The 27,499-nt window shown below is 38.1% G+C and overlaps 2 protein-coding genes across 2 annotated transcripts in view; one reads left to right on the top strand and one right to left on the bottom strand.

Moving 5' to 3' along the window:
- Positions 1-187: 187 nt before the first annotated feature.
- On the bottom strand, positions 188-25,510 carry LOC150088500 (cytochrome P450 2J4-like). The gene is made up of 8 exons (XM_090370195.1): positions 25,266-25,510; positions 22,423-22,550; positions 18,773-18,879; positions 17,704-18,005; positions 14,984-15,096; positions 8,546-8,801; positions 2,040-2,227; positions 188-482 (listed from the first exon to the last, which is right to left on the bottom strand). The coding sequence occupies exons 1-8, from the start codon at positions 25,508-25,510 to the stop codon at positions 304-306; spliced, it is 1,518 nt and encodes a 505-aa protein (XP_090226321.1). The 3' UTR covers positions 188-303.
- The window catches only part of LOC150088501 (cytochrome P450 2J2-like), a 35,284-nt gene continuing 23,557 nt past the window's right edge, over positions 15,773-27,499 (top strand). The window contains exon 1 of the mRNA XM_090369543.1: positions 15,773-15,857. The gene's annotated coding sequence lies outside the window, so the exon portion shown is untranslated. The remainder of the gene's footprint in view (positions 15,858-27,499) is intronic.

The following is a 27,499-nucleotide window of genomic DNA, read 5'->3' on the forward strand; positions in this document are numbered from 1 at the left end:
TATGTAATAAATCAATTTCTACATTGGATAATCGGTTTCATTAATCCTCTTTAACAAATTTGCAATTTGTTGAAGAGAAAATAATGAATACAAAGTTATGAGAAATTTCATCATTGTTTTAAAAGTAATATCTCTGTGGTTTATATAAAATGTGACTCTATTCAACATTAGTGTGTTAATTCATTTACAGATGCTGTGTAGTGGATCTTTCATGAACCGGATATAAATCTCTATCTCTTTGCCCAGATAAATTTTTCTTATGGATAATCATAACTTTGAAAATTGTTGTTTTTCTCCTCCCTATCAATCCCTGGTTTGAAAACACACTTCATATGGTTTGGGATGGTATACAATGTCAAGAGTTCCTTCAGTTTCTAAACATTTCCCTCGTGGAACTGAAACCGTGAATTTCTGAAGGATCATCGAAATATACAAGAAAATTTCGACCATCGCAAATGTTTCCCCTGGGCAGGATCGCTTACCTAAAAGTATAAAAAAACATAATAAAAGCACGGTGAAATTACAAGTTTGGATTACAACTTGAATTTCAAGTAAATTTACACGCGTTTATTCAAATTCATGTATTTACTTTAGTTTTTTTCCTAAGAAATTTTTGTTCTAGTAAATTCAGGGTTTTTCTTGCACCTCAACGTAGAATGAATTAGTGTAAAATAAAGTACTTACATTATTCCACCTTCTAACTTTTTCTGGAATTAGCTCATGCCATATACAGTACATGAAATATTGAATTTCTTCATTTTAAATGTAAATATAATAATTAAAAATAATGAAACCACATAAATATAAATGATTCTGTCCAGGAAGCTCAGTCCTTGATTGGACCACTTATGAATTATATTAAAATCTCAATTTCAGTTATATTAAGGAAAACACTACATAAAAATCTGGTCGAGCCGGTTTTTCAGAATTTTGAATGTAATTTAATAAAATATTTTGAGAAATATAAGTAATGACAATATGCATATGTGTTCTGCAAATAATTTTTATGGATCAATTCACTGAAGTTTTATTTGTATAAAAATCAAACTGGATACACCTAAAATGTTTTTTGTTTATCAGTGTTTATTAATGCCATAAGGGCTCCCTTAATCAAACTGCAGTAGCTCAGCAAGCCAGAATACAATTTTCTTCTAAAAGGTGTTTTATGACATAGCCCATTTCATTGCTTTGTTGAGCATTAAGGATTTATTCGAATTGGCAAGCTGCGTAATGTTCCATCCTACGATTGTCAGCACGCTCGTTGGACAGTGGAGAACTGGAAACGAGTGTACTGGTCGGATAAGTCCAAATACCTTATGCAACATGCCGAAGGACGTCTTCGTGTGTGGTGCAATCACAAGAGTCAGTTGACCCATCGTCCATAGTGCCCATTATATAGGTAGGTGGCGGTGGTTTTTTAATATGGGGCATGTTTATCTGGCAAGAGCTATGATCCTATTGCGTATGGATCAACTTTCCACTGCTCTTAGGAGACTATGTGCACCCTGCCATATTGCATTTTTTCTCGGACAGAAACGGTGTCTTCCAAGATGACAATGCGCTGTGTCATCGGGCCCATACTGTGCAAAAGTGGTTCGAGGAACACAGTGAAGTTATCACCCGTCTTGGTTGGCCTCCAAATTCGCCCGACGTCAATCCAATTTTACACCTGTGGAATGTTTTGGAACGGGAAGTTAGGCATATTGGCACTCAATCTTCATCTATTTCGATACTATGGAAAGCCATGCAGGCAGCATGGCTGCAGATTCCTACAGTCGCATTCAGACATCTAGTGGAATCAACGTCTAGGTGAATAGCGGCTGTTATTCGTGCGAACGGTGGCTCGACGCGCTGTTTGGTAGATAATCATAATTCATTGATCACTCAATGGATAAGAATATTATAAATAAATTACAGAAACAAAATACTTTTTGAATCTTATAATTAATTAAACAATTAATAATAAATATCTTATTATATCAATGAACTCAGTATTATTATTAATCATATTTTCATGGTATGCACAATCACATACTTACCATATGAAAACGGAATCAATGCTTCTGGTTTAATAACCTTCTGTCCATCTGTTGAGATAAATCTTTCCGGCATAAACTTTTCTGGTTCCTTCCAGTAATTTGGATCATTGTGAATAGCCCACAGATTAGCAATAACAATAGTATCTTTAGGAATGCTAAACTGAGCAACACTGGTATCTTCAGTGGTCCTGGAAAATTATATATATATATATATATATATATATATATATATATATATATATATATATATATATACCGCAGGAGTTAATATCTAAAATTACACTTGGATTTATATTTACTTTTACTTACTTTTAGCCCTTATTTAGGGTGACGTTATGAAATACAATATTTGTAAATACAAATATTGTATTTCATAACGTAAATACAAATATTGTATCTCTTACAAATACAAATTTGTAAGAGAACGTCAGTGGAGTATTATCTGACTGAAATATTCTTGTATTTATTTAATTCATATAAAAATGCATCTAATTCAAGATATTCGCGGATAATCATCATAGTTAAGGATAATGTTTAGAGAAATACACTATATGCCAACAGCAAACAGATTTATCTGCATGTTTTAAAGAACTTTCTACTGATTCAGCATTTAATTACTTGTTAGCCAATATTTCGCCTTAATTTCCCACTGTATCCTCGATGGTAGATTCCGGACCAATTTTGATAACAGGAAGGCGATACATTTTATATTTCCCCTTCAACTTAGCGGTCAATTCAGCTGCTGATCGCAGAAGTGTTTTCCTCTCGGAAGTCGACGGTCATTTCATTCCAAAGGGGTAGGGTCGTTGAGTGGGGTAAGGTCGTTGTTCTCGGCATGTCAATGAAATTTCCGCACTCTCACGTCTTTAAACTGAGTCAATACAGTCAGGGTTTTCTCCATACCGGTACTACAGTACAGGAACAGCGGAATTGTAGGAACATTAATGTGTCTCGTGTCGTTCATTTTATGAGGGAAGAAGTCCAACAGTCCAAGTCCAAACGAAAAGGAAACAACTCTAACTGTGATCGTGAATTAATCGTGATAGCGAAACAACTCCACCTGCACCAAACTTCTTAGTTGAGACAACACACTCTGGCAAGTAACATTCTCTGGAAACAAACAAGGCCATCACATCAGAAAAACTTGTACCATTGTTGGGCAATCCATAACGTAGTTTTCCAATATTCCACTAGTGTTTTTCACGCATACAATAATAGGAACTCTGTAATAGGTGGAGGGGGGAGGAGACTTTGAAGAAATAAAAATAAAAAAAGCTTTTTATATCAAGCAGTTTAGCTAGGTGGCTTCAAACAGAAATAAGGAGAGAAACTAGAGGTACTATGAATGATCTTTTAAACAATAAAATTTAGTAAGGATTAATGAAACGGGATGCCAGAGAACGATAGGCTGTAAGCACGCTAGACACTGGATTGGATTATAGATGGCTCTTACAATAGGATGTCATCAGTTTGAGAAAGGGAAATTTATAATGTTTTTTATTACTCATTTGGTATGTGAACAAGAAGAACGTGATAAAAAGTTTGTAACGTGTAGTTCATTTATTAAATTATCGTGGTGTATAAAATTTTGGAATATATTAATTCTTGATCCAGTCTTCTTTTACATCCGGAAATTTGAATTCGCCCCCCCCACAGTTTTTTTTCTCCTCCGTTAGTGGACTTGCCTCATTCATTATCCTGATTCTTTTCAGGGCGTTATAAACCTCCTACCCTTCTAAGCGTTCTTCATATGAACATTGATTGCACCCCTGATCAAATCTGTCTATGATATATCATTGACCTACTTACTAAACGGAAATGATATATCATAGTCAGGAGACCATGTGCCTTCTTACCTAAATGTTTACACTGCATGGAAAATTTCAAGTCTGACTGTTTGTATCGTAAAACCTAACCGTCTTCGTCCTCAAGCGTTTGAAATTACAATTATCTTCTGGATTTCTGAACCCTAGGTGCAAAATCATACATTTAAAAGCATGAAATATCCACTGCTATTTTTCAGACCGATTAAGTAATAATTTTTGAAACAAAATGGCGTGTTTCTGTGAAGGGTTAGGAAGGATCGTTAACAACAAATTTTGACACTTTCTCCTGCTCTCCAATGATGTCAATTAATGAAGCTGAGATAGAAAAGTGGTCGCAATAATAATGCCCTAGGAATGTTCGTATATTACTGCTCTCCGCCTTTCTTTTAGCAATTCCTTGATCGAACAAAAGTTCTCGTTATTGATCCTCCTTTTTTTTTTTGGTTTACAAATAGCCTTTCATGGAGATCGTATGAAGTCAAGGTAAACATGTTAAAATGTTAAAAAAATAATTATTTACTATCGTAATTTTTCACTTTCCTGCCTAAAGATCAGCAGTACAGAACGCTTTGAAGCTTTATGTGCCAATGTTACATGTGGAAATCACCTAATCCATAATTTGTCTAATTTATCTTCCACCTGATCATACACACGACTCCAGGGATGAATTGCAGTCATGGCTCGCGACCCATCTCACTCCTCATAAACCAACCTTTCTTACAGGGGGCTTCAGTATGCCCACCACAAGACACTCTGAAACTAGACGAGACTTCATTACCTTCATCGAAAATTTAAGGCTGGATTTCCTTGAATCACAGCCTACAAGGGGGCAACCAGGAATTAGACATAGTATTTTATCGTACTGCAGATTTAACGCCCACAATCCCGACCTTTGCCTTTATTTCAGACAAAAAACCACTAATCTTTGCCTTTACCTTCCAGTCGATGCATTCTGATGATCATGAAGTCCTAACCAAAACCATTTTTCAGTTAATTTCATCAAGCAAGATGTCATTATGAGTTTTCTCACCTCAACCAACTGGGATACTCTCCACCCTGCCGATCGATGAAATCACTAATGGCCTTGCTTCCCCCTGACAGCAATAGCTGTTCAAGGAGCTTCAAAGACCATCAAAATCTCCAAATGGACAAAACCATGGTTCTCATGAGACCTGAAGCCCGCCTTTCTAGATAAGCAATCTAATTATGTCTTCAGGAAATGGAAGAGTTCTGGAACCACACACGATTTTATTAACTTTAAAAAGAAATGTGCTTCTTTTCTGAAGAAAAAACGACAAGCCAACTATAGATATAAAGCTAACAGATTAGTATGCTCGAAGCAGCCATTTGCAACGCACTGCAAGAATATTCAGATGGATGAGAGCCTCTTCACAGAATGGGCAGACAGTACTTTTAGTGAGAGTTGCGTAAAGGAAGAATCTATTCAATCCTTCTCTATTCCCTTACGCGATTTGATCCCTCTGACTACACTTAAGATCACAAAGGAAAATCTGTTGAAAGTAATAAACGAGTTACCGAACAAAACTACCGACAGGCCTGATAGATTTCTTTTGTTCATCATCAAAATATCCTGTCTTCATTTTGCGAACATCTTCGGTGCCTCACCGAAGATGTTCGCAAAATTTCATTAAAGCAAAATTAGCTGAAGACCAATGTATTGAAGAAATGTGCTTATGAGAGAGATTTGTTTTGTTTTAGCTCTTTGGACATCCTACGGCGTCAAACCCATTCCGAAGAATTCGAGGCCTAAATCTGCATATGATAGGATTTCCATCACATCTTTACTTCACATCCTGAAGAACTACTTCAGGATCTCGGATAACCTCCTCACTGTACTCAAAAATATTTTGCAGGAAAGACGGCTATTTGTTGAGCACAATGATCTCTCACGATCCTTTACTGTCTTCAGAAGGGTTCCACAAGGTGGTGTTTTGTCAGCAGCCCACGATCTGAAGCTCTTTATTCATTCGGATCAGAAGAAGCAAGCGCTCTCTATCCAGCGAGCTGCAACAAAACAAATCTATGGGATAAGCACATTTCTTCCATACACTGGTGTTCAGTTGAATGCCGAAAAATCTGCCCAGATGACGTTTACAAAGAGGAGAAGAATAAATACAATGCGCATCTCTATAAATGGACATCAAATTAAACTTGTCAACTCTCACATAGGTTTGGTCATTTCGAACCTGTCTTTTCTGGAGCACTTCAAGGAAGCAAGAAACAAATTCGTTACAGCTCTTTGGTCTGCTCGACAGGAACTGGTTGGTTACGGCAGTAAGCTAATAACTAGGTTTGTCCGAACTCCTGTGGTACCAGTGGCACTCTACACATCGGAAATCTGGAAATACATTTCTTGGGCATTGAGTATTGGCTTTTTCGATCCCTCAATAGGACTTCAGGACATCCTTTTACTATCTCCAGCGTAATACTACATTCGCTGCATGGAATGATCCCTTGGAAGCAAATCATCACTGCTCGCAACATAATTACCCTCTCCAAGCTCATTTCGGATAGACTGTATGCTCCTAACATCGATAGCCGTATCCTGCCCAAGAAGAACAGCAGAATAACTAACGGGCAAACATCTTTGATCAGACTTGCCTTCAACCAAATCAGCTCTCTCAGCCATATGTTCCCAGCAAACACGATTGTACTCCCAACGACTTGAATATCAACCCTGAGACGATTTGCGTCGACAAAGCCTACAGATCAAACGTTTTAGCTGATACCTACACAATCTTGCAATTCTAGATCTTTCATTTCACCATCGCTTTACGTGGCTACTATATTGGAGGATGATATGCGCTACTTCTCCTGTTCCCAAGAGCCTGCAGCATCTTCAAGCATCCCCGCACCCTTCTTGGCCAGACGCCGAATGTATTTAGAGTATTATGTTGAATCTAATCTGTCTTAACTTCTGTAATTAATTATTAAATTGATCTCTATATATTTTATTTTACTCAATATTGATATTGTATTCATTTTTATAATTCTGTTTACCCTCCTAGCATTTTATTGCTGTCAAGGGGTGGACGTAACTTTTCTTTACTTGATTAAATGAATAAATAATGGGAATTTTCTTCCTTGAATCCAGTTGTTTTATCACTTCTTCTTAATAATTAACTAGATTGGTCTGGCAAGACTTTCCCCTCGAGAATCCAAGCTGTGATCCGTTGGGAACACCATTCGTATCGAGATTGTCCTGTGTTGTATGATTAACCACATTTTTCATGATATTTCACATTTTCCCACCACTGAAACCAAACTCGCTGGGTTGTTGTTGTTGGTGTCCATCGCACCCCTTATTTCTGGCTTCAGGAGTCATTAGCTTTTATCCAGTCTAGAGACGTGGTCTCGGAGTGTAATGATAATCTCAATAGCACTCCCAGCGTGTTGCATTCGTATGCAGTCCCATTTATTATAAGTTGCAGGATATATACCGTACACTCCTTTGCCTTTGTTCAAGTTACTAAAATGTCAAAAATTTTCACTGCCAAAATTTTTAAATTCTATTTTGTAATTTTGCTCCGAGAAATTACTGAATTATTTTTATTTTTATTTTTATTTTTTGGAAGGTAACCCAAGGGGAAACCATTTTATTTTGGTTTTCCCCTTGTTGAACATTTGAAGGACATTCATGGTTTCGATACTCTTCTATTCTAGATTGACAACTGTCCAAATCACAAGACCTCAACTGTTTGGAACTGACATGAAGAATATTATCAGAAGGTAGGATATTTAAATTGCCCAACTATATCAGCAGATTGAATGTGTTATGGAAAATGTATGAGACTATCTAGAATGGAAAGTGAAAAGGCAACAACAGCATATACAATCTGAATGAATCATGTGTTCATTTGTTTCCAGAATGGCGTAGTATTGATAAATTATTTAAGGAGTCTAGTGAAATCCGTACTAACGAGAATTCAGAAGTGATTCGAGCTAAAGCAGGGGTGATTCATTATTTAATTTAAAAAATTTCACGGACACCGAAAAAAATTAGGCAAAAAATTTGACTAATTTTCCAACCAACTGTGCTACCCACAACGGCAATAACTGATGCAATCGACTGTTTATAACCGTTTACAGAAAGCTGATATCAGGCCTTAATGACATTCCACTTCATTCTCATGTGCCTCAGCCAAAACTTTTATTGATGTGCTAGATAAAAATTTGAATACAATCCTTTTGCAGCAAACTTTCCCTGAATCATGGAATAGATATTCCATTAAATATAATATAGTTGGAGAAGGACATTGCGTGTTGCTTTCGCATGAAATCTAGTTTTATATGATGACCAGTCTTATATCACTTAAATATTAAGGTAATTTATTAAGCCAATAACTAAATCCACATACATTAAGGTACCGTTTCAGGAGGTTGGTTTCCGACAAGGTTCCCGAAACGTTACCTTAATATATAGAAATTTTGTTATTAGCTAAATAAACTATGGTTTACACCGTTGTATTATTATTTTGACAACTTCTAGCACAAGTGTTTTTTTTTTTTTTAATTCTATAATAAATCTTAAATATAATAACATTTTTATCAGTTTATCACATTTAAAATCGCGTGTTCCGTATGTGGTGAGACACACTCACACTTTAATCCGTTATAATAAGTATTCATAATTCAATATATATCATAAACTCTACTTACCGTCTGAGGAGACCCATTGGCACCACAGAACAAAATCTTTGAATTTCCAGCATAGTGGCGTACGTGTATAACATCCGTTGGTGATCATTCCAAGAAGGAAGTCTGTCTTTCCCAACAATCTCATCAAGTTCTTTCTGAATTTTTCTCTGCACATGAGGATATTTAGCTAACAAAAGAATGGTCCAACTAATGGATGTGCTCACTGTTTCTGTTCCAGCGCTATACCATGTGTTAGCATTACACTTCAGCATCCATTCTAAAAGACAAGAAAACAGTTAGCATTAGCATTAATAGAGGCATATGAGACAAGAATGAATTAGTAGAGGCATACGATACAAGCTTATGCAGCATCATCCAAAATAAAAATAAAAAAAACCTACCATTTCACCCATCCATTCGTTCCAAATGCCTGTCCAGCTCAGCCTTAAATTTATTTAGGCTATTAGCTTCCACAACAAAAGATGGAAGCCTGTTCCACCAATCAACTACCCGCTGGTTAAAAGCAAATTTCCGCAACTCTATTTTACAACTATCTTTCCTTAGTTTGAAACTGTGCCCCTCAGGTTATTAGTTTGAGCAAGAGGAAGAATCCCATCAGCATTCAGCTTGCTCAGCCCATTCAAGGCCTTATACACCATGTATAAATATAGTGCAAATGCATCAGGAGTACATAGCTATATCTGAATAAATCAGATTATTAATAAAACGGCATCGTTTTAAGTTATATCTCATATTGTGAATACCTTCACAACGAGTTGCCATGATATTGCACTACTTCGAATAAGTAACGCTTCACCTAAGGAGAAGACTAATGTTACTTATTCTCAGATGGATACCACCACCCAGACGGCACCGTTTCAGGGCTATTTGATGTATGTATGTGAATATCTACTCGAATATCCACTTGTCCCTATTAGACTTAGAAAAGCAAAAAAGGTAGAGGGAAAGTTATAGTAGGAGTGGAAGAGGAAAAGAAACAGTGTAGAAGAATGAAAGGGACAGTAACTCCTGCAACTCACACCACTCAAAAACTCATAAACTCCTCGAATAGGCAACGCTTCCCCAGTGGAGAAGGCTGTTGTTACCTATTCTCGGAAACTCCGGACATCATCGCCCCAGTGGAGAAGGCTGTTGTTACCTATTCTCGGAAACTCCGGACATCATCGAGCTCCCCCTAGCAGCACTGTTTCAGGGCTATTTGGCCCTTCTTCGGTGGGTGGGTAGGTACCCGAGTGATGCAATGATGGCAAAACAGTTATGAAGTATAACTCCACAATATGAGAGATGCCTGATGGTGTATCATATATTTAGACTCAAGCGTTTAGGGCATAAGCCTCAAGCTATGAAGGAGTCTAGACTATGTATAAATATAGTGCAAATGCATCAGGAATACATAGCTATATCTGAATAAATCAGATTATTAATAAAACGGCATCGTTTTAAGTTATATCTCATATTGTGAATACCTTCACAACGAGTTGCCATGATATTGCACTACTTCGAATAAGTAACGCTTCACCTAAGGAGAAGACTAATGTTACTTATTCTCAGATGGATACCACCACCCAGACGGCACCGTTTCAGGGCTATTTGATGTATGTATGTGAATATCTACTCGAATATCCACTTGTCCCTATTAGACTTAGAAAAGCAAAAAAGGTAGAGGGAAAGTTATAGTAGGAGTGGAAGAGGAAAAGAAACAGTGTAGAAGAATGAAAGGGACAGTAACTCCTTCAACTCACACCACTCAAAAACTCATAAACTCCTCGAATAGGCAACGCTTCCCCAGTGGAGAAGGCTGTTGTTACCTATTCTCGGAAACTCCGGACATCATCAAGCTCCCCCTAGCAGCACTGTTTCAGGGCTATTTGGCCCTTCTTCGGTGGGTGGGTAGGTACCCGAGTGATGCAATGATGGCAAAACAGTTATGAAGTATAACTCCACAATATGAGAGATGCCTGATGGTGTATCATATATTTAGACTCAAGCGTTTAGGGCATAAGCCTCAAGCTATGAAGGAGTCTAGACTATGTATAAATATAGTGCAAATGCATCAGGAATACATAGCTATATCTGAATAAATCAGATTATTAATAAAACGGCATCGTTTTAAGTTAAAACGATGCCGTTTTATTAATAATCTGATTTTAAGTTAAAGCTAAAGATTTTAAGTTAAAACGATGCCGTTTTATTAATAATCTGATTTATTCAGATATAGCTATGTATTCCTGATGCATTTGCACTATATTTATACATAGTCTAGACTCCTTCATAGCTTGAGGCTTATGCCCTAAACGCTTGGGCCTTATACACCTCAATCAGATCACCTCGCAGGTGCCTACTCTCCAGCGCTGCAATCTGCGCAGAACTTAAGTCTTTCTTGGTAAGAGCACCCCATTGTTCCCCTCACCAATCTTGTTGCTCTTCTTTATTCTCGTTCTAGCAACTCTATATCCTTCCTAAAATGAGACTTCAAAACATGTACACAGTACTCTAAGTGTGGCCTGACCATTGCCTTGTATAACGGGATAATTACCTCCCTGTCCCTGCTAGAAAAATTCATATATAGCATTGACAAGACTCCATGACCCGCTCTGGGAGCCCGTCTGCACTGCTCAGCGAACTTCATATTTGACTGCACAATTACAGGTCTTTTTTCATTTTCCTCTTCCGTGAGTGCAGTACCACACAGTTGGTACATTTCTCTTTGGTTATCGCTACCCATATGCAGTACTTTGCATTTATCAATGTTAAACTTCAGTTGCCACTTCTCATCCCATTTTCCCAACTTATCTAGATCCAGTTGGAGTAGCATACTGTCTTTATTGTCGTTAACAACTCTGCCAACCTTTGTATTATCTGCAAACTTGGACATTAAATATGATATACCTTCATCAATATCATTGATAAATATACAAAACACCAACGGGCCCAACACCGAACCCTGGGGAACTCCACTAACAACATTCGTCACGTGGAGCAGTGTCCATTGATTACCACTCTCTGTCGTCTCCCACTCAACCATCCCCTCATCCATTGTAGCAACTTATTCTTAATGCCATACCTCTCCAATTTGTACAGCAGTCTTCCATGTGCAACAGTATCAAAAGCTTTCCTGAAATCCAAGTATATGATATCAAAATTATTTTTGGTATTCAATTCCTTTGACCACATCGTAGTATCCAATCAAATTTGTCAGACAAGATCTCCCTTTAACAAACCCATTCTGTGTCTTAACTATTACGGCAGTCTTATCTAGATGATCCTGCAATGCTTCTTTAACCAATGATTCTGTTATATTTCCCCGGAACACAAGTTAAACTAGCAGGTCTCTAGTTACTTGTGTTACCTTTTGAACCCACTTTGTGAATTGGTGATACATTTGCACACCTCCAACCCATCGGGATCTCCCCTGAGTCCAAGGAATCTCTCATAATTATGGCGAAGGGTTTGCTTACTTCCTTTTCTGTCTCCTTTACTATAACTGGATAGATCCCGTCCACTCCACGTGCCTTCCTTCTGTTTAACTTCAACAATTTCTCCTCCGCTTTGCTCTCAGTTATTACAAAATCACTAAGCTCCCTGTTAGCGTTTGATAAACTTCTGGCACTCCCCTCATTGAATAATTCCTCATGTGTAAATGTAGACGCAAAATACTCATTCAGTTTATCAGCTACCTGAGCATGGTCATCAATAGTCAATCCATCTATGTTAAGTGGTCCAATCTGATTCGTCCCTTTCCTTCTAGTGTTTACATAAATAAAGAACTCTTTGCTGTTTTTCTTTGCATCTTTTACCAAAAATTTCTCGTAATCGCCTTCGCCTGCCTAACTTCCTTTGTGACATAATTACAGACTAGTTTCTACCTGCCATAGGCCCCCGTGTCACCTGATACTTTACATGCATCCCATGCATTTTTCTTCTCTGCCACGAGCCTCATTAATTCATCTGACATCCATTTAGGCCTAAACCTTGAACAGTATTTCTTAGTTGGAAAGAAAAGCCTAGCAGTCTCCAAAATTAAGTCCCTGAAGGCTTCCCATTTAGAATTCAACGTTGGTAACATCATCAGTTGATCCCACTGTACAGAATTTAAAAACTGTCCGAGTCCACTGTAGTCACCTTTACCAAAGCAAAAGCCTTTCCCTTTAGCTTGATGGTAGTTACATCTTTAAGTAACTCCCATATCAGCACATTTGTGATCACTGTCACCCACTGGTTCCTTTATCTGCAAATTCTTAATGCATAAATAATCACCGCTGATAATCAGATCAAGAGTATTACTCCCTCTGGTTGCCTCTCGAACATGTTGCTGTAGAAAACAGTCATCAAATAAATCCACAAAAGTTTTGCTAGTGTGCGAGTGACCAAATCAAAAGTTTCAGTCGATATCTAGAAAGTTAAAATCCCCCATTATAAGACATTCTTATTTATTTACCCACTCTATTTCTCTGCACAATTGCTCATTATACTCATCAGATCATTACCCTTTAACACACACCTACTCTCATTTTTTCTTTCCCAGTGCTTAAGTCACACCAAACAGACTCAACACTGCATTTATGCGAGATGGAAATCTGGAGTTACTTTATGCTGGACTGTGTTGTATACCTGGACTCTTCTTTAAAGTAATCTCTTAGACCTCCAGACTTTTCACCCTCACCTAAAAACTAAGGATTCCTTCAATGCCTTTATGCGCTTCTGCACCACGCTATTCAATTGGAAAAGACAACTCCAGACTAATGCTGCTGCTGCTGCTGCCGCTCCTGCATTTCAACCGGCCCCAGACTAGGGTGCTCCGCTGGACAACCACATAATCTGCCTTTGCCCAAGGACCTTTGAACTGTCTTCGTGCAAATATCGTTCCGCAGTGAGAATTTTCTTGCTCCTAGTGGGGCTTTCATCTAAGCGTAATTCCACACCGAGGTTATTTCCTCTAGCGCAGGGTTGGCGAACCTATGGCACGCATACAATTTTTTTTTTTGGGCACGCGGAATTCAGCACGTCCCAAAAAGTTTTCAAACTTCGAAACAACACATCACTCCAGGAATCCACCTTGAGTCGTGACCTACGCACGGCCATCCTCTCTGCCAAGCATGTAATGACGTCACATCATTCAGTAAATAGCTGTATTCATGTAATGATTTGTTTGAAGTAGGAGTGATGAGAGGTACTGACGAAATTGTGAAAAACAATGTGTGATTAAATATCTTGAATATTGCCTTCCGAGGGGCACACTAGAGTAGTTTTTAAAAGATTTAACCAATTTTGGCAGCCTTTAAAATGTTCGCCACCCCTGCTCTAGTGTCTTTGCTAATCCTAAGCTAGAAAGGAGGTGTCAGCTGAAAGTTCTTTCCCCAAGGGAAAGAACTTTCAGCTGACACCTCCTTTCTAGCTTGGGATTTCTGCCCAGGTCTCCTCTTCCTGTTGCCCGTTCTGCTCTGGGGTAAGAATGCTCTAGTTGATTTTTTGGTTAGATAACTCATTTCTGTCCTCCCCTTCCTTGAGAGACTTTATGCTGTCTTCTCTTACACCATTCCCAAGAATGCTCTCCCACTAGTGCCATCCTATCCTCCTGATCGCCTTTGAGATCCTCTAACTTGCGATCCCAACTCTTGTCTTCCAATTTTTCCTTCCTTTCTTTCTCGAGTACTCAACCTTCTTTTCCTAGCTGGGGAGAGTGGACTCCGACTGGCATCGCTCTAGTGACTTGGCATGGATCCTCGTGCTGTGGACGGATGCCAGAATGCTCACCCTGGTAGTCCTGGTAAATAAGTGTCCAGATGAACAACATAAACAACACACAGCACTTTAATAATGGTACCCACAGTGGCCTCGGCAGATTTTGCTTATTCCCAGTGACATATTTCATGGTTTTTTGTTGGACTACTGGTATCAAAGAGAGATACACACAAAATCCACAATGTATTATTGGGACTGAACTTATGATTCGATTGTCATAATTCGCACAAGAGCTGTCAAAAAAGTCAGCGGTTTGGAGAGTGTATATTTTAATTTCGAAACAATATAAATAAATATATACATTTGGATTTTTCTTGCATTACCAAATTTTCTATTTGGAGGACAAGAATAAAGAAATTACGAATATAAAATATTATATTAAAGAAGCTGGATCTCATGAGGATCCATCCAATTATTATTGGCCCTTCCTCCGAGATAGTGGAAGGGAGAATTTGATACAGGTTGAAGCAGAATTAAATTGTTTCTTTTTCTTTTTTTTAGTTAATTCGTTTTAGGAAAATTATGAGTGAACTGTATTCTTTCACTGGAAAATGCAGAAAAAAGGTCCCCTTCTTTGCATTTTGACTATTTAAAGCAGTACTGATAATATTAATTGAATCATCAATATTTAAGTTTTATTTTAATTAATACGAAAACAAATGTAATCCATATATAAATGAGACACTAATACACTACCATTAAATGAACTACTTTTGTCCTTATTTTTCTCTATTTCGATTAGGAAGGCATCCATATAATCCCTTATGTTATTGATATCAATTGATTTCCTATGTTCTTCTATTTCTTCCCTGCAGAAATACACACAGCAATTATTTCATGTAGTAATGTAATCAAACATCGTTCATTTTCTGCGTACTGGATTTTAAATATGTTTATGTAATACTACATCAAATAAATTTATATCTTTCCATACATTAAAATAGTTTTCCTCCTAGTGATATTTATTCAGCCAATGGGAGAAGAGAGATACGGATTACGTGGAAATACATAACAAATACAAAATTACGTAACAGAAGCTTGTTTTTCTGTGGTAAAACAAGCTTCTGTTTAAGCGTGGTCATGCGCTATGTTTATTTAACGTGACCACGCGGTACCATTCTTGATTTCCGTATGTAGCGTATTTATTTAAATAAACTAAATGCAACAAGGCATAATATTTTAAGAGTTTAAGATTCTATTTCTATATAATATCAGTGTAGATACATCATAGATAACTCTTAAAGAAAAACTACGATCGTAGTGTGAAATGCACCCACTGATGAAAAGCCAACTAGCTTTGAAACGGTGCCGTCTGCGTAGTGGCGCCCACCGAGAATAAATAACAATAGTCTTTTCTATTAGTGGGCGTTATTAATTCGAGGTAGTGCAATACTTGGTAACTCTGTGAAGGTTGAGCACAATAGAGCTACAGATGAAATGATGCTTTTCGCACTACGATTGTAATTTTTCTTTAAGAGTTGTCAGTCTATACCGATATTATATAGATCTAGTAACGTATATATGTATTTATAGCTGAGTAAGAGACACACACACAGTGTCGAAAGCTTCTGTAAGTATTTTATTTTATTTTATCAACAGAAGCGAGCGCAGCGAGCAGGGGGCAAAGCCCCCTAGTAGTATATTATCATTATTATTTTTTCTCCCGATGGGGGTTACACTCCGTGAGGGGTACTGGTACCAAGTGCATAGGGTGGTTGTTATGTCTGGTGTTACTCTTAGTCGAGGAACTTTCTGACTGTCCTACAAGTGTTCAGGATTGCGGCTTTCTGCAGTTCCTTGTACGTATTCTCTGTGAGACCTAGTACTGCTAGACTGTTGAGTAGTGTTATTTTCTCTTTGGTACCATGCCAGTGGATGGCACGATGATCTGGATGGTCCTTACTTGTTTCATATGCCACTTATCTTTGTCTCCTGTCTTATGTCCATGTAATTGTTGATTTCTTCCTCGTGTGTTTTATGGAAGTTGCCAGTGTTGGGTTCCGCTATGTAAAATCTTTGAAAATGTAGCCTTTTCTGTCTTGTCGACAAGGGTTATGTCCGATCTGATGTGCGGGATATTGTCTTGTCCGTTATCTGGGTGATCATCTTGCATCCTGCGTTGATGTGTTGGATCGTTTCAAAGGCCTCGTGGCATCATCGAAAATTGTCATCTGACACAGAGATCCCGTAGTGTTTTAACTCAACTTACAGTTGTATTATTTGATAAAAATAAGTGCGCGTGCGCGTAGCTATGAAGACTGTCTAATCTCGTGCTCCTCAAATTTATTTGTGAAGTATTTTTTGTAGATTTTGGTGTTGATTACCTAGTCTTTGGTTAGCAAGCATTAATCCTTCAGTCTCGGGGAACATCCTCCAGCTCGTGAACCATGCAGTGGGAGCCATTTGATGTGTGTGATATTCATGGAGGTCATTGTAGTGTCTGCCATGGAATGTCTTCTTTGCCCACCTTTCCAGCTTGATTTATTTCGTCTGGGCGGGAGCGGACTCCTCGCTTAGGTTGATTGGGGTATTCCATTTGTTTATCTTCCATATGGCCGATAGTAGATACTTCTGAGTTTTTCTGGTAGTAATCCTTCAGCTTGGCGACGATCGCTGTCTTCTGTTTCTCGCTGAAGTCTACCAGGCTACTTTCTCCTTCTTTCGGAGCTAATTTCAGCCTGTCCACAACTGACTTTTGGGTGATCTTAGTGGCTGTCGGTCATGATTGTCTTTGTCTTTCTCCTGATATCTTCCAGCTCGGTGTTAGTCCAATCTATGATCCCCAAGGAAAATATTCGCACTGAGACTGCATAGATGTCTACGGCTTAAACTGTCTTCCCTCCGTTCAGCTTTGTGTTGAGCAGGTTTCTTGAGTCTCTGATGAGATTTTTCGGCCAGGCAGGCCTTGGACTCCTTGTACTCTAACTGCTGAGCCTGCATCGTCTCCAAGTATTTGTAGGTCCTGGGGTTCGCCAGTTGTGAGAGTTCCTGATCGAATGTTGTACGTCTTGTGTACATGTCTTGATGGCGGTCGTTGTAATGTCTTTATTATTGTTACCTCTTTCGTCTCCAAATTGTTTTCTCCCCATTACGCTACGGGTATTGGTACCAGGTGTGTGGAGTGGTTATGTTTGGTTACCATTATAGATAGAGGAACTCTCTGACTATCCTACAGATGTTCTGGATCGCAGTTTTCTGTAAAATGATGTAAGTGTTCTTTGGAAGGCTTACTGCTGCTAATCTCTTATGGATGCACTTTGGAACAATGCCGTGGGTTGACACGGCGATTGGACATGTCATTTACTTCAGAAATGTGGCATGTGTTCCTTATGCCACATTTCTTTGACTACCTATCTTAAGTTATTATTACTTAATAAAACTGTTTAAATATTCGATATGTTAAGAGAAATACTTACTCAAATAGTTTAATAACCTGATGTTGGAGTTTGCACACAGTTTGATAACTAGAAGCTTTAAGCAACAATAGAAGTTTCTTCAGAATCGGCAGAAATGATGCAATACCAACTTGTGTGAAAAATGCCAACTCCTCTTTGAGACATTCTCGCAGAACAATTTGTTTCGGTTCCCCCTGTTTGAATTGTTTTCCAAATAAAAAGGGAGTGATGTTATTTGATGCGCTTTCTGTAATGTATTTCATAATGGACACTGGCCTCCCTTTCTGCTCTTTAAATATCTCCATAAACCTTACTATTTCCTCCTAGAAATGAAACCAGTATGTTATCAGATATCGACAAATGGTGATATTTAAAAATTTAGCATGGTAATATTAAACTCTTAACATGATAATATTTAAATTCTTAACAAGTTGATATTTAAAGTCTTAAAATATAGTCTCCTGATATATATACAGTACTTATGTCACGAACATTTTTTTAATGAAAAAACCTAAATGCAAAAATGGTATTAACTACATAGAATACGAATATTGCACGCGGTTCATTTGCAATAAGTTGTTGAAATTTTCCGGATAAAGGGATCAAAATTGTGAACCACTACACTCAATCTGTTCTCCAGTTTTATTAAGAATATGGTTTCTTATGCCTTTATGCGTTCGCAATCAGTGGTTAAGATAAGAGAGGATTTTCTTTTTTTTAATAGTGCGTGTTAGAGATAATCTTAAATTCGAAACCAACCGCTTTATGTTTTCAGTCTTCACGAACATCTTCAGCACTTATGGAGACCACACAAAGGCAACGTTACTAATCATTACTGAGTTATGGGATTTGTAACGATAATCATGATACTGTACGTTCTGTGTTATCTCTGAATTTTTACATAATTTTAGAGCAACTCTGGAATCATATTAAAATTATGGATATATAAAAAGCTATAACCAAATCTAAAAATTCTAAATGGCCCATATCAGTCTTAACTGGTAAATTGCACAGTCTTATAATAAGCGTAATAAATAAAATGGGGAACTCAGAGTAGAATACCACGGATATTACACAAAAAGGATTTTACCTTTATGTGATCTTCCATCCGACATGTGATCAATCCTAAATCTTTTAGAATGCGCATCGCAAATCTTCTCTGTTCTGTCCATGCTTGTCCATTTAAGGACTCCAGCCCTGTAAATAAAAGTGGAATAGTACATAATGTCTTTGTCTACTTATTACACTCCGTGTTATGTAATTTGGTATTAGCTTTGTTCATTAAAAAATTAATTATCTATATACTTGTAGTTCAAGGCAAATTTCTGCACATCTATCCTGCAACCATTCTTCCTCGATTTGGATTTATGCCGCTCTCACGTGTGTAATCTGAGCAAGAGGAAAGATGGCTTCAACATTTAGTTTATTTAATCCATTCATGGCCTTCAACGCCTCAATCAAATTGCTGGAACAAACTTCCATCTGTCGTTGTAGAAGTTGAGCGCTTAAATAAATTCAAGGCAGAACTAGAGAAACGTTTGAAGCGAATGGATGAGTGAATTTTGGCAGATGCTGTATATGCTTGCTTTCTTGCATTATATGCCTCTACTAATGCTAATTCTTATTCCTTTCTCCCTAATCTCACGTGTGTAATCTGAGCAAGAGGAAAGACGGCTTCAACATTTAGTTTATTTAATCCATTCATGGCCTTCAACGCCTCAATCAAATTGCTGGAACAAACGGAGTCGCAATACTCTACAATACCACCCTCTTTTCATTGGTACATTCTGTGGTAAGCCAATCCCTTGCATTTGAAGCTGCCATGGTGTCCCTCAAGTTTAACACCTACTTGATAGACATAGCAATAGTATATATTCCACCAGGCCCAAACAGTGATATCATTGAAGATGTAATCAATTGGCTAGTGAATCACCTCTACGCCTCTGCTAAGCACATTGTTTGTGGAGATTTCAATCTTCCACCTACTCTCGCACATCTTAGTAGGGTACTCGTTAGCAGTATGCATTCACTGGGTATCAGCCTTCTCAACTGCCACCTCACGAGAGGATCCAATCTCTTAGATTTGGTATTCTCCTCAGCACCATGCGACCTCGAAGACAACTCTCACAATCTTTTTCAATCCGATCACGAACCCATTGCCATACTCCTGCACTTAGCCGCACCTAACTTCAATATTCAAGACCCAAAAAAGAAAAAAGAAATAACATCCCCCAAATTCATTGATCCACCACGATGTCTCGAAGCCGCATCCTCCATCCCTTGGGAAGCTCTCAACAATTGCGATCTTCAGTTGGCTGTGGACCTCATGACCAGGTGGATCCGGACCATTGCCAACTACGGAGCGACAAAGACTGTCTGCATCACTCCCCGTTCAAGAGCTTGGTGGACACCTGCACTGCACAAAACCTTCCAAGAAAAACAAAATCTGCATAAGAGATGGAAAGAGTCAGGCGCTGTACAAGATCGGATTGCCTTCTCCAGAGCAAGGGCAATGTTCAACCACCACAGAAATCATCTGCAATCAAAAAACATCTAAAAGCAACCCTGCAAAAAGGCAAACCATTTTATGACTCTCGGCACACAGGAATTCCTAAAACACTGGATCTTGAACTGTGGATGGACCACATTGCACGGTTCTCGAACAATGTGGCCCCGACATATCCAGGCAACTTACCTGTCAACAACATCCCAACGGATATGCTCGCCAACGTTAGCATCACCAGGAAGCAGCTTATAACTGCTATAAATGGATTGCCACTCACCGCAACTGCAGGCTCTGACCTCGTGCCACAATTAATGATCAAGTGTCTCAGCACGTTTATCATTGATCCACTACTCTCAATTTTTAAACGTGTCTTAACGCAGCACTACTTTCCCCCTCTCTGGAACAGATATTCTGTGAGGCGGCATCCTAAATGCCAATCTGCATCCCTCATTAAACAGTTCAGGCCAATCTCTCGCTCTTCCAGCCTCTTGAAACTTATGGAGAAGGCATTACTTTCAACCATCACCAATCAAATCTTACCTCAAAAACCCCCACAAATTCACTATGCCATTCCCGGAAGATAAACAGTCACCAATTTAACATCCATTACCAGCACCATTCTCAGAGCACTAGAAGCTAAAACAGAACTTGCAGTTACGTACGTCTACCTGGAAGCTGCCTTCGACTCAATCAGCAGTCCCTCGCTCGTTCACCTCCTAGAAAATTACTCCCATATAAAAGGTGACATGTTGTGGTTTATAACAACCCTGCTCTCAGACAGAATCATTGTTCTTACAGCGGATCAAGATATAATCTCAAGAAAAATCATTGCGGGAGTCCCCCAAGGCGGAGTCCTTTCCGGAGTATTATTCACTGCAGTCATTATTCCATTTGTTCAAGAGAGAGAAGACCTAATCTGCTATGCTGACGATATTAAGTTACACACCCAGATTAACCCGGGCGAACATATCTCAAAAATTAATGAAAACATCAATCGAAAGCTACACGACTTAGAATCCTATCTCCATAAATTTGGACTACTTATTAATCCTGCAAAATCAGCCCAAATTGTTTTTTCTTTGAAGCACCAACCCACTGAAGTCCAAGCTTCTCTAGATGGCATTCTCCTTCCAGTGGTAAATACACATACGGACTTGGGAGTAGTTTTCGATTGCAAACTGACCTTCAAGCCCCAGATTGGCAAGCTTATAACAAAATTCTGCAAAATACGGTGGATTACCAAATAACAAATACTTCACGTTAAGGATCTGGATGTGACTCGGCGGTACGTATATACCTCTGTATACTCCGTCGTGTTATACGCCTCAGAAATATGGGCATCTGCAGCCCCCACGAATATCAAGCGTGTGTACTCCTCCGAATACTGGCTCCTTCGTTGGATCACACATAAACATCATCGTCCACCCCAGCAAAGAACAACTGGGGTGGCAACCACACTGAACTTTTTGCCCGACTGCCAAACATTATAATGGAAAGAGGCCTCACACTAACTGCCAAAATGACCACTGGAATAATCTCGGAGCCAAACATATGGGAACTGTGCAGCTGGAGAACCCCTCAACCCGGCTGAGTTCGGGTCGGTAACGAACCTCCAAGTCGTCAGAAAAAAATTTGTAGCCCATCCTGTATTCTCTTCGCTATTATCCTGAGGGTCACCAATTATTTCTGTAGTCCTTTCTGAAGAATATCTGTTTATGATGACCTTCTATCTTTGGTCATCAAACAACCCGTGATCCACTGATGGACGTCCCAATTCTACAGTCTCTGACAATTTATAAAATCTATGCTTTACGGAGAGTTCACTTGCCAGGACTCTTCCCCAATTTAAAAAAAAAATAAATGCTGGAAGCATAATTATATATTTCAGTGTATCCCGGAATAACGAGTTGTTTATTTATTTATTTTTTTTAAATATTGCATTGTCATTTGTTTTATAATTGTAAGTGTTCTTTTTCATAATTTGAAAAACAAAATGCAAGAATTTAATATTTCTTATGAACTAAAACTTTTTTTATTGACACTGTAAATTTTAGGAACTTCTCTTCGTCATGATTCAAAATTGCATTTTATTTAACGAGTTGCTGTTCAACATTTTCCAACACACGTTAGAAAATGTTTGAAATATGTTTACGGAACTTTTTATTTCGAGCTTTATCCATAACATAGACATCATTAGTTATTTTCCTTATACAGCAAAAGTCTTCCATACTTACCAGTGAAATCTTTGATAATTTCAAAAGGAGAATCATGAGGTCTTCCAAGGAATGCCCGTTTGCTGAAAGCTTCTTTCACAGACTGAAAATCCCCAAGTATTACGACGAAGCGACTTCCTAAGTACAGACTGACAGAATAAAATCCAGTTGTTCACGGTTATAAAAAATAGCTTAATTTTTAATATTTTTATAAAAAATAATACACTTCGAATTCACAGTATACTGAAAATATTCAGAACACGGTGTGATGATTGGTATCGGCAAGGTTCTCTAAACGTAACATTAATTTATAGGAATTTACTTATTAAATGAATGAGCTATGTTAATAGCCACGTTGTATAACAGTGGTCATTACTAAAAGTATAATTCTTTGAAAAATCACCACATAGCGTCCATCCCCAACAGTATTTATCACTTTTTTTTTTGGGGGAAATGATGTTATTGCGGAGAATTTTGCAAATTTTTCAACTATAGTTGTTGTAGAATAGCTTTTAGGAGCATCAGCGACTAAGGCCATATTGCTCCGTGTATAATGTCTTTAAATTGAATATGTTCCGAGGTCGATTTTCTGTTTTCTGGACCCGAATTTTTGGGAGAAAAAAAAAAGCTACCCTCACCTGAAACCGACTAACTCAGCCACGTTGTGAAAAAGGCCCGTAAAAATTCCTAATATCATCGAAGGGACTCGAATTCAGGTCTTTCTATTCAGGTATTGTCTATGCAGCTGCATAGACAATACTTTCTGTGATGACTGCATCACGGATGGGCTCTTGTCTGACTGTCTGGCAGACATTCAGACAAGAGGATTTGCCAGATGTTGAAAGACAATCCAGTCAGCGTGATCAACCTTCCACCTTAGTAAATAAAATGGAAGGCGCAGTCTACCACTAATTAGGGTGAAATTATCGCTTAAAATACGGGTTTTCCTCCACCTCCAAGTGAGGAAAGAGAAGAGAAAATGGGAGCAGATGGAAAGATTAGCGGCAGAATAAGTACGGGTAGGTAGGAAAGGTTTGTTCCCACATTTAGAATGGAGAGTCCATTGTCAGAGAGCATATGCTCTATAACTCGGCCCCTATCATTGATGTTAGCACTACCTCACAATGTATTATGTCCATTAAAATCCCCAAGAAGTAAGAATGGGGAGGCAGTTGCACAATGAGATCATCAAGGTCTCTCTGGGAGACATCAGCCCCAGGTGGCAAGTAAATCGAAGAGATTATTAATAAAAAACGCAGCTATAAGGTCAAATGCTACCGATTCTAAGTTAATGAAAACTGGTACATGTTGGAATGGGGTTAAGTTGCCCACTAGAATGGCAACTCCTCCATGGGCAGGTCCATCCCCAGTTCTATCCTTGCTTACGATAGTAGTATTATGAAAGGAATGGTTTTCATTTGCCTTGAAATGTAGTTCCTGCCAGCAAAATAAAACTGGCTGTGCTTGTGCAGAAGGGACTTGGTGTGGTTAGTATTTTGCCGGAATTCACGATAATTCCACTCTATGGATTTAGGCGTTATTCTGTCTTGGTGAATCCATCAGACACTTTCTGAAGTGCTGAAGGATTACTTCTTCTCAGTCTTGAATATAGCTCTTTTGGGAAATTATGGACGCTGTCCTGGGTTCCTTTCTTCCTCCGCAATGAGTGCCAAAGCTGTTTCGTCCAGTACATCCTTTCCCTCGAAATATTTTTTCTTGAGGACTATGAGGTGCTTCAGGCTTCTTATCTTTCCTCGACCAATTTCTTTTCTTACTATTAGAGCATTAGGAGGTCGCGATATAGGAGTTGCAGCTGACTGATCCTTTTGTGCGAGTTTTCTTGAACTTAACAGGTAGCATGGAATGGAACTCTGTTGGTGGGAATGTCATTTCAGAACAGATTTCCTCTTCAGACACTTCGATGATATACCAATCGCTAATGACACCACGATATGAGTTAAGTGTTCTTATGGGGGAAGGGTAACTGTAATAAGCATTCGCCCCCGATAGATGGCACAGAGCAGCTGTTATCTGTCATCTATTGTTTGAATGTCTGTAATTTCCGGTCTCTAAAAGTATATTGACTGAGCGAAGCCTTTTGACAGATTTAGGAGAGCCGACTAACCCAACCAAACCCTCTGGATAAAGAAGGGTGACATTTTTCCTAAGGGCATCTCACTATTTCAGGGAGTCGTCAGGAATCGGATAACTCACTTGGACCTGATATTTCTCCAAGTCTTTGTCTCTTTTCCGAAGTGATTCTGTCTGGGTCATTATCGAGGTTGTGGGGGGAATAACATAATGTTATTATTTGCTTGTTTTTGTTGTTGTTTTGACTTGCACCGTACTGAAGTAACAGTCCCACCGCACAAACGCAAATCTGACTGCAATTCACAGAAAATTCTAGATTCTACGGTGCGTAAAGCGGGTGGTAGCAGAACATTAAAGGCACCATTTTTTCAATAAATTTACAAACCTTTAATGAACATTATATACAGCATTTACATAAAAAAAACAAATAATTACATACAAGCATATCAATTTCCATATATTTGAACCATACTACAGTACACTACACTATCTCTCTCTCATCAACTATTCTCAATTTACAAATTATTAACATCAGTTTGTATCAGTTGTAGCTTACTTAATATGAATCCTCGATGGTTACTCAATCATTCTCTTACATTACCAAGTTTTATCACTTTGCTTTTACCTCCTGGCTTTGCCATTTGACTTTGCTGTTTATTCTAAGTGATTCAACATTTATTTGTACTTGAATTTACTGATTTAAATTTTTCATTGTGCTAAAAATATTTTACCTATTAATTATTAACGAATTAATATAATGCAACAGTTTTTACCTTATAACGTTTCCATACTTCTGACACAATTTATGAAGTTTTTTGTGAGGTTCCTTAGTGAGGAATGGAAAGTAGCCGACAACAGGCAGTCCTTTTGGTCCTGGAGGTAATCGACGTTTCTTCTTGCTTTGAAGAACAAAAATTGTAATCAGGACACTCAACACAAGAATTAAAGTAACTTCACTGGATGACAAAAGTCCTTTTTGGTTGTTAACAACAGGAGTTTCACTACTCTGGAAAGACATTCCGTAAATGGGATGTTTATGTCAGAGACAACTTCCTAACTGTACACCGTGTAACCAATTAGTAGTTTAAATATGAGACAAAATTCCTTTATCATTTTGAATATCCGTAGGGTTAAATTATCTGGACATAATCCAAATAACAATCTGAAAATGGAATCCCACAACGACACCATTATAATTTCCTTTGAAATAAACATAATCATTAATATTCGATTAAATTTTTTGTTTAAGGTTTCGTATTAGGCAACACCAGTAGAAACGATATAGACGATATTTGATTCCAACACAATTTGTTTATATAATTGAGACACAGGCAGTTGAACTATTAAATTACATGCCATTATTATGCCATTAGTCCTGACGTCCTTGAGAGAATTCCTATTTAATTGCATAGTAAATAAGTGAACTGGATTTGCATTGCCAATTACTGGAACTAGTAAATGGGTTGCATTCTAAATGCTAAGATGTGATATGAATAAAAGAAGTTCTCCTTTTATCTCTAAGGAGACTTAATTCGTCTCCACTTTCCATACCGGTTTCGCGGTGCTGCAGGAGTTTCTGTGGTGAATTTTTCGAAACGATGGGCACTTCATGTAGAAAAATTGCTCATTGTTTTGAAAAGATATGTTTGGGACAATAAATTAAAGTATATCGCGCTGTTATTCACAAAAGTCCAGATGCCGTCTTTGGCATCTGTCTTAGGTTTCCGATTGTTGGGTTGGTTGGCTGGTCGAGGTAAATGAATCCAGCAAGCGTCGTATACCGTCTCTCTCTCTCTCTCTCTCTCTCTCTCTCTCTCTCTCTCTCTCTCTCTCTCTCTCTCTCTCTCTCCGTACCTTAGCAAATTTACAACGTATGAAGAAGCATCCTTGTTTATTTGAGGTGAAAGAGGAGATAGCCCATGGTAGAGGTGTGCACGAGCAAGGGCCTGGTAGCAGAAATCATAATCGGGCTCGGATCGGACCGAGTAGCGGAGATAATATTCGGGATCGGACACAGTCTGGTAATATTTGGTTAGGTCAGGTTATGTTAGGTTAGGTTAGGTAGTAAAGTCTTTCTTTTTCCTTAATTGTATTGAAGAAGTAGCGCCCTCATACGTACAGGCTGGGATGAACTGCCAAAGTTGACAGTAATTCCGACCACGGCAACAAGTCGCAAATTATAGGGGATTTGTAAAGTGAGTTAACAACGAGCGGTAAGAAGTGCTTTAAGAATTTTTATGAATAAACAGGTGTTTGTAAGAAATGCCGGGAAATAATTTGCACAAGATTATATCAATCTATACGCGTTCGTAACCCGCTACTGTTACACCCGGAGAAGTTCAATTTGATTGCTCTCTGACTCATGTTGCAGCAAAAGGAAATGTGGACGAAGAAATGTTATGAAACTTTATTTGGCCACGTTTTATGTGGAATTGTAGCCGTTTAACTGCATTTGCCAACTCGAGAGTTGTCAAATCTAATTTACTATTAGTTATATTATTATTATTATTATTAGTAGTAGTAGTAGTAGTAGTAGGAGGAGACTTACTAGTATTATTACTAGTACTAGTACTAGTATTATAGCACGGATGTTAGAGTCGGGAAGCTATCCTACAAATTTACTTTCTTTTAAAGTAATCCCTATATATAAAAAGGGACCACCTGATGACTTTTGTAATTATAGACCAATTACAATTCAGTCGGTTATAAATAAAATAATAGAAAATTATATATTTTCCCATATAAGCAAATATTTACATCAATATGGACTGTTAAGCAACTCACTATTCTCATATCAGAAGGGCAAGAGCACGCAGACATTATTAGAGAACTTAGTAGACTCTTTTAACTTACATTTAAACAACAATAACTTCATAATGATCTTATTTATAGATTTGACCAAAGCATATGACTTAATTGATATCTCAATCTTGAAAGAGAAATTACTGAAATATGAAATAAGGGGAACCGTCAATCAACTCTTAACATCTTATTTAACCAAAAGAGA

The sequence above is a fragment of the Mastigoproctus giganteus genome, chromosome 3, assembly GCF_048544385.1.
Source record: "Mastigoproctus giganteus isolate SK-2022 chromosome 3, ASM4854438v1, whole genome shotgun sequence".
NCBI lineage: Eukaryota > Metazoa > Arthropoda > Arachnida > Uropygi > Thelyphonidae > Mastigoproctus > Mastigoproctus giganteus.

Excerpts from the sequence above, each read along its gene's own strand:
- LOC150088500 (XM_090370195.1), bottom strand. The coding sequence starts at position 25,510 with ATGTCTTTCCAGAGTAGTGAAACTCCTGTTGTTAACAACCAAAAAGGA. Across the intron at positions 18,880-22,422 it reads AATTATCAAAGATTTCACTG|GGCTGGAGTCCTTAAATGGA; the intron begins GTAAGTATGGAA and ends TTTTATTTACAG. Across the intron at positions 2,228-8,545 it reads CCAATGGGTCTCCTCAGACG|GACCACTGAAGATACCAGTG; the intron begins GTAAGTAGAGTT and ends ATAATTTTCCAG.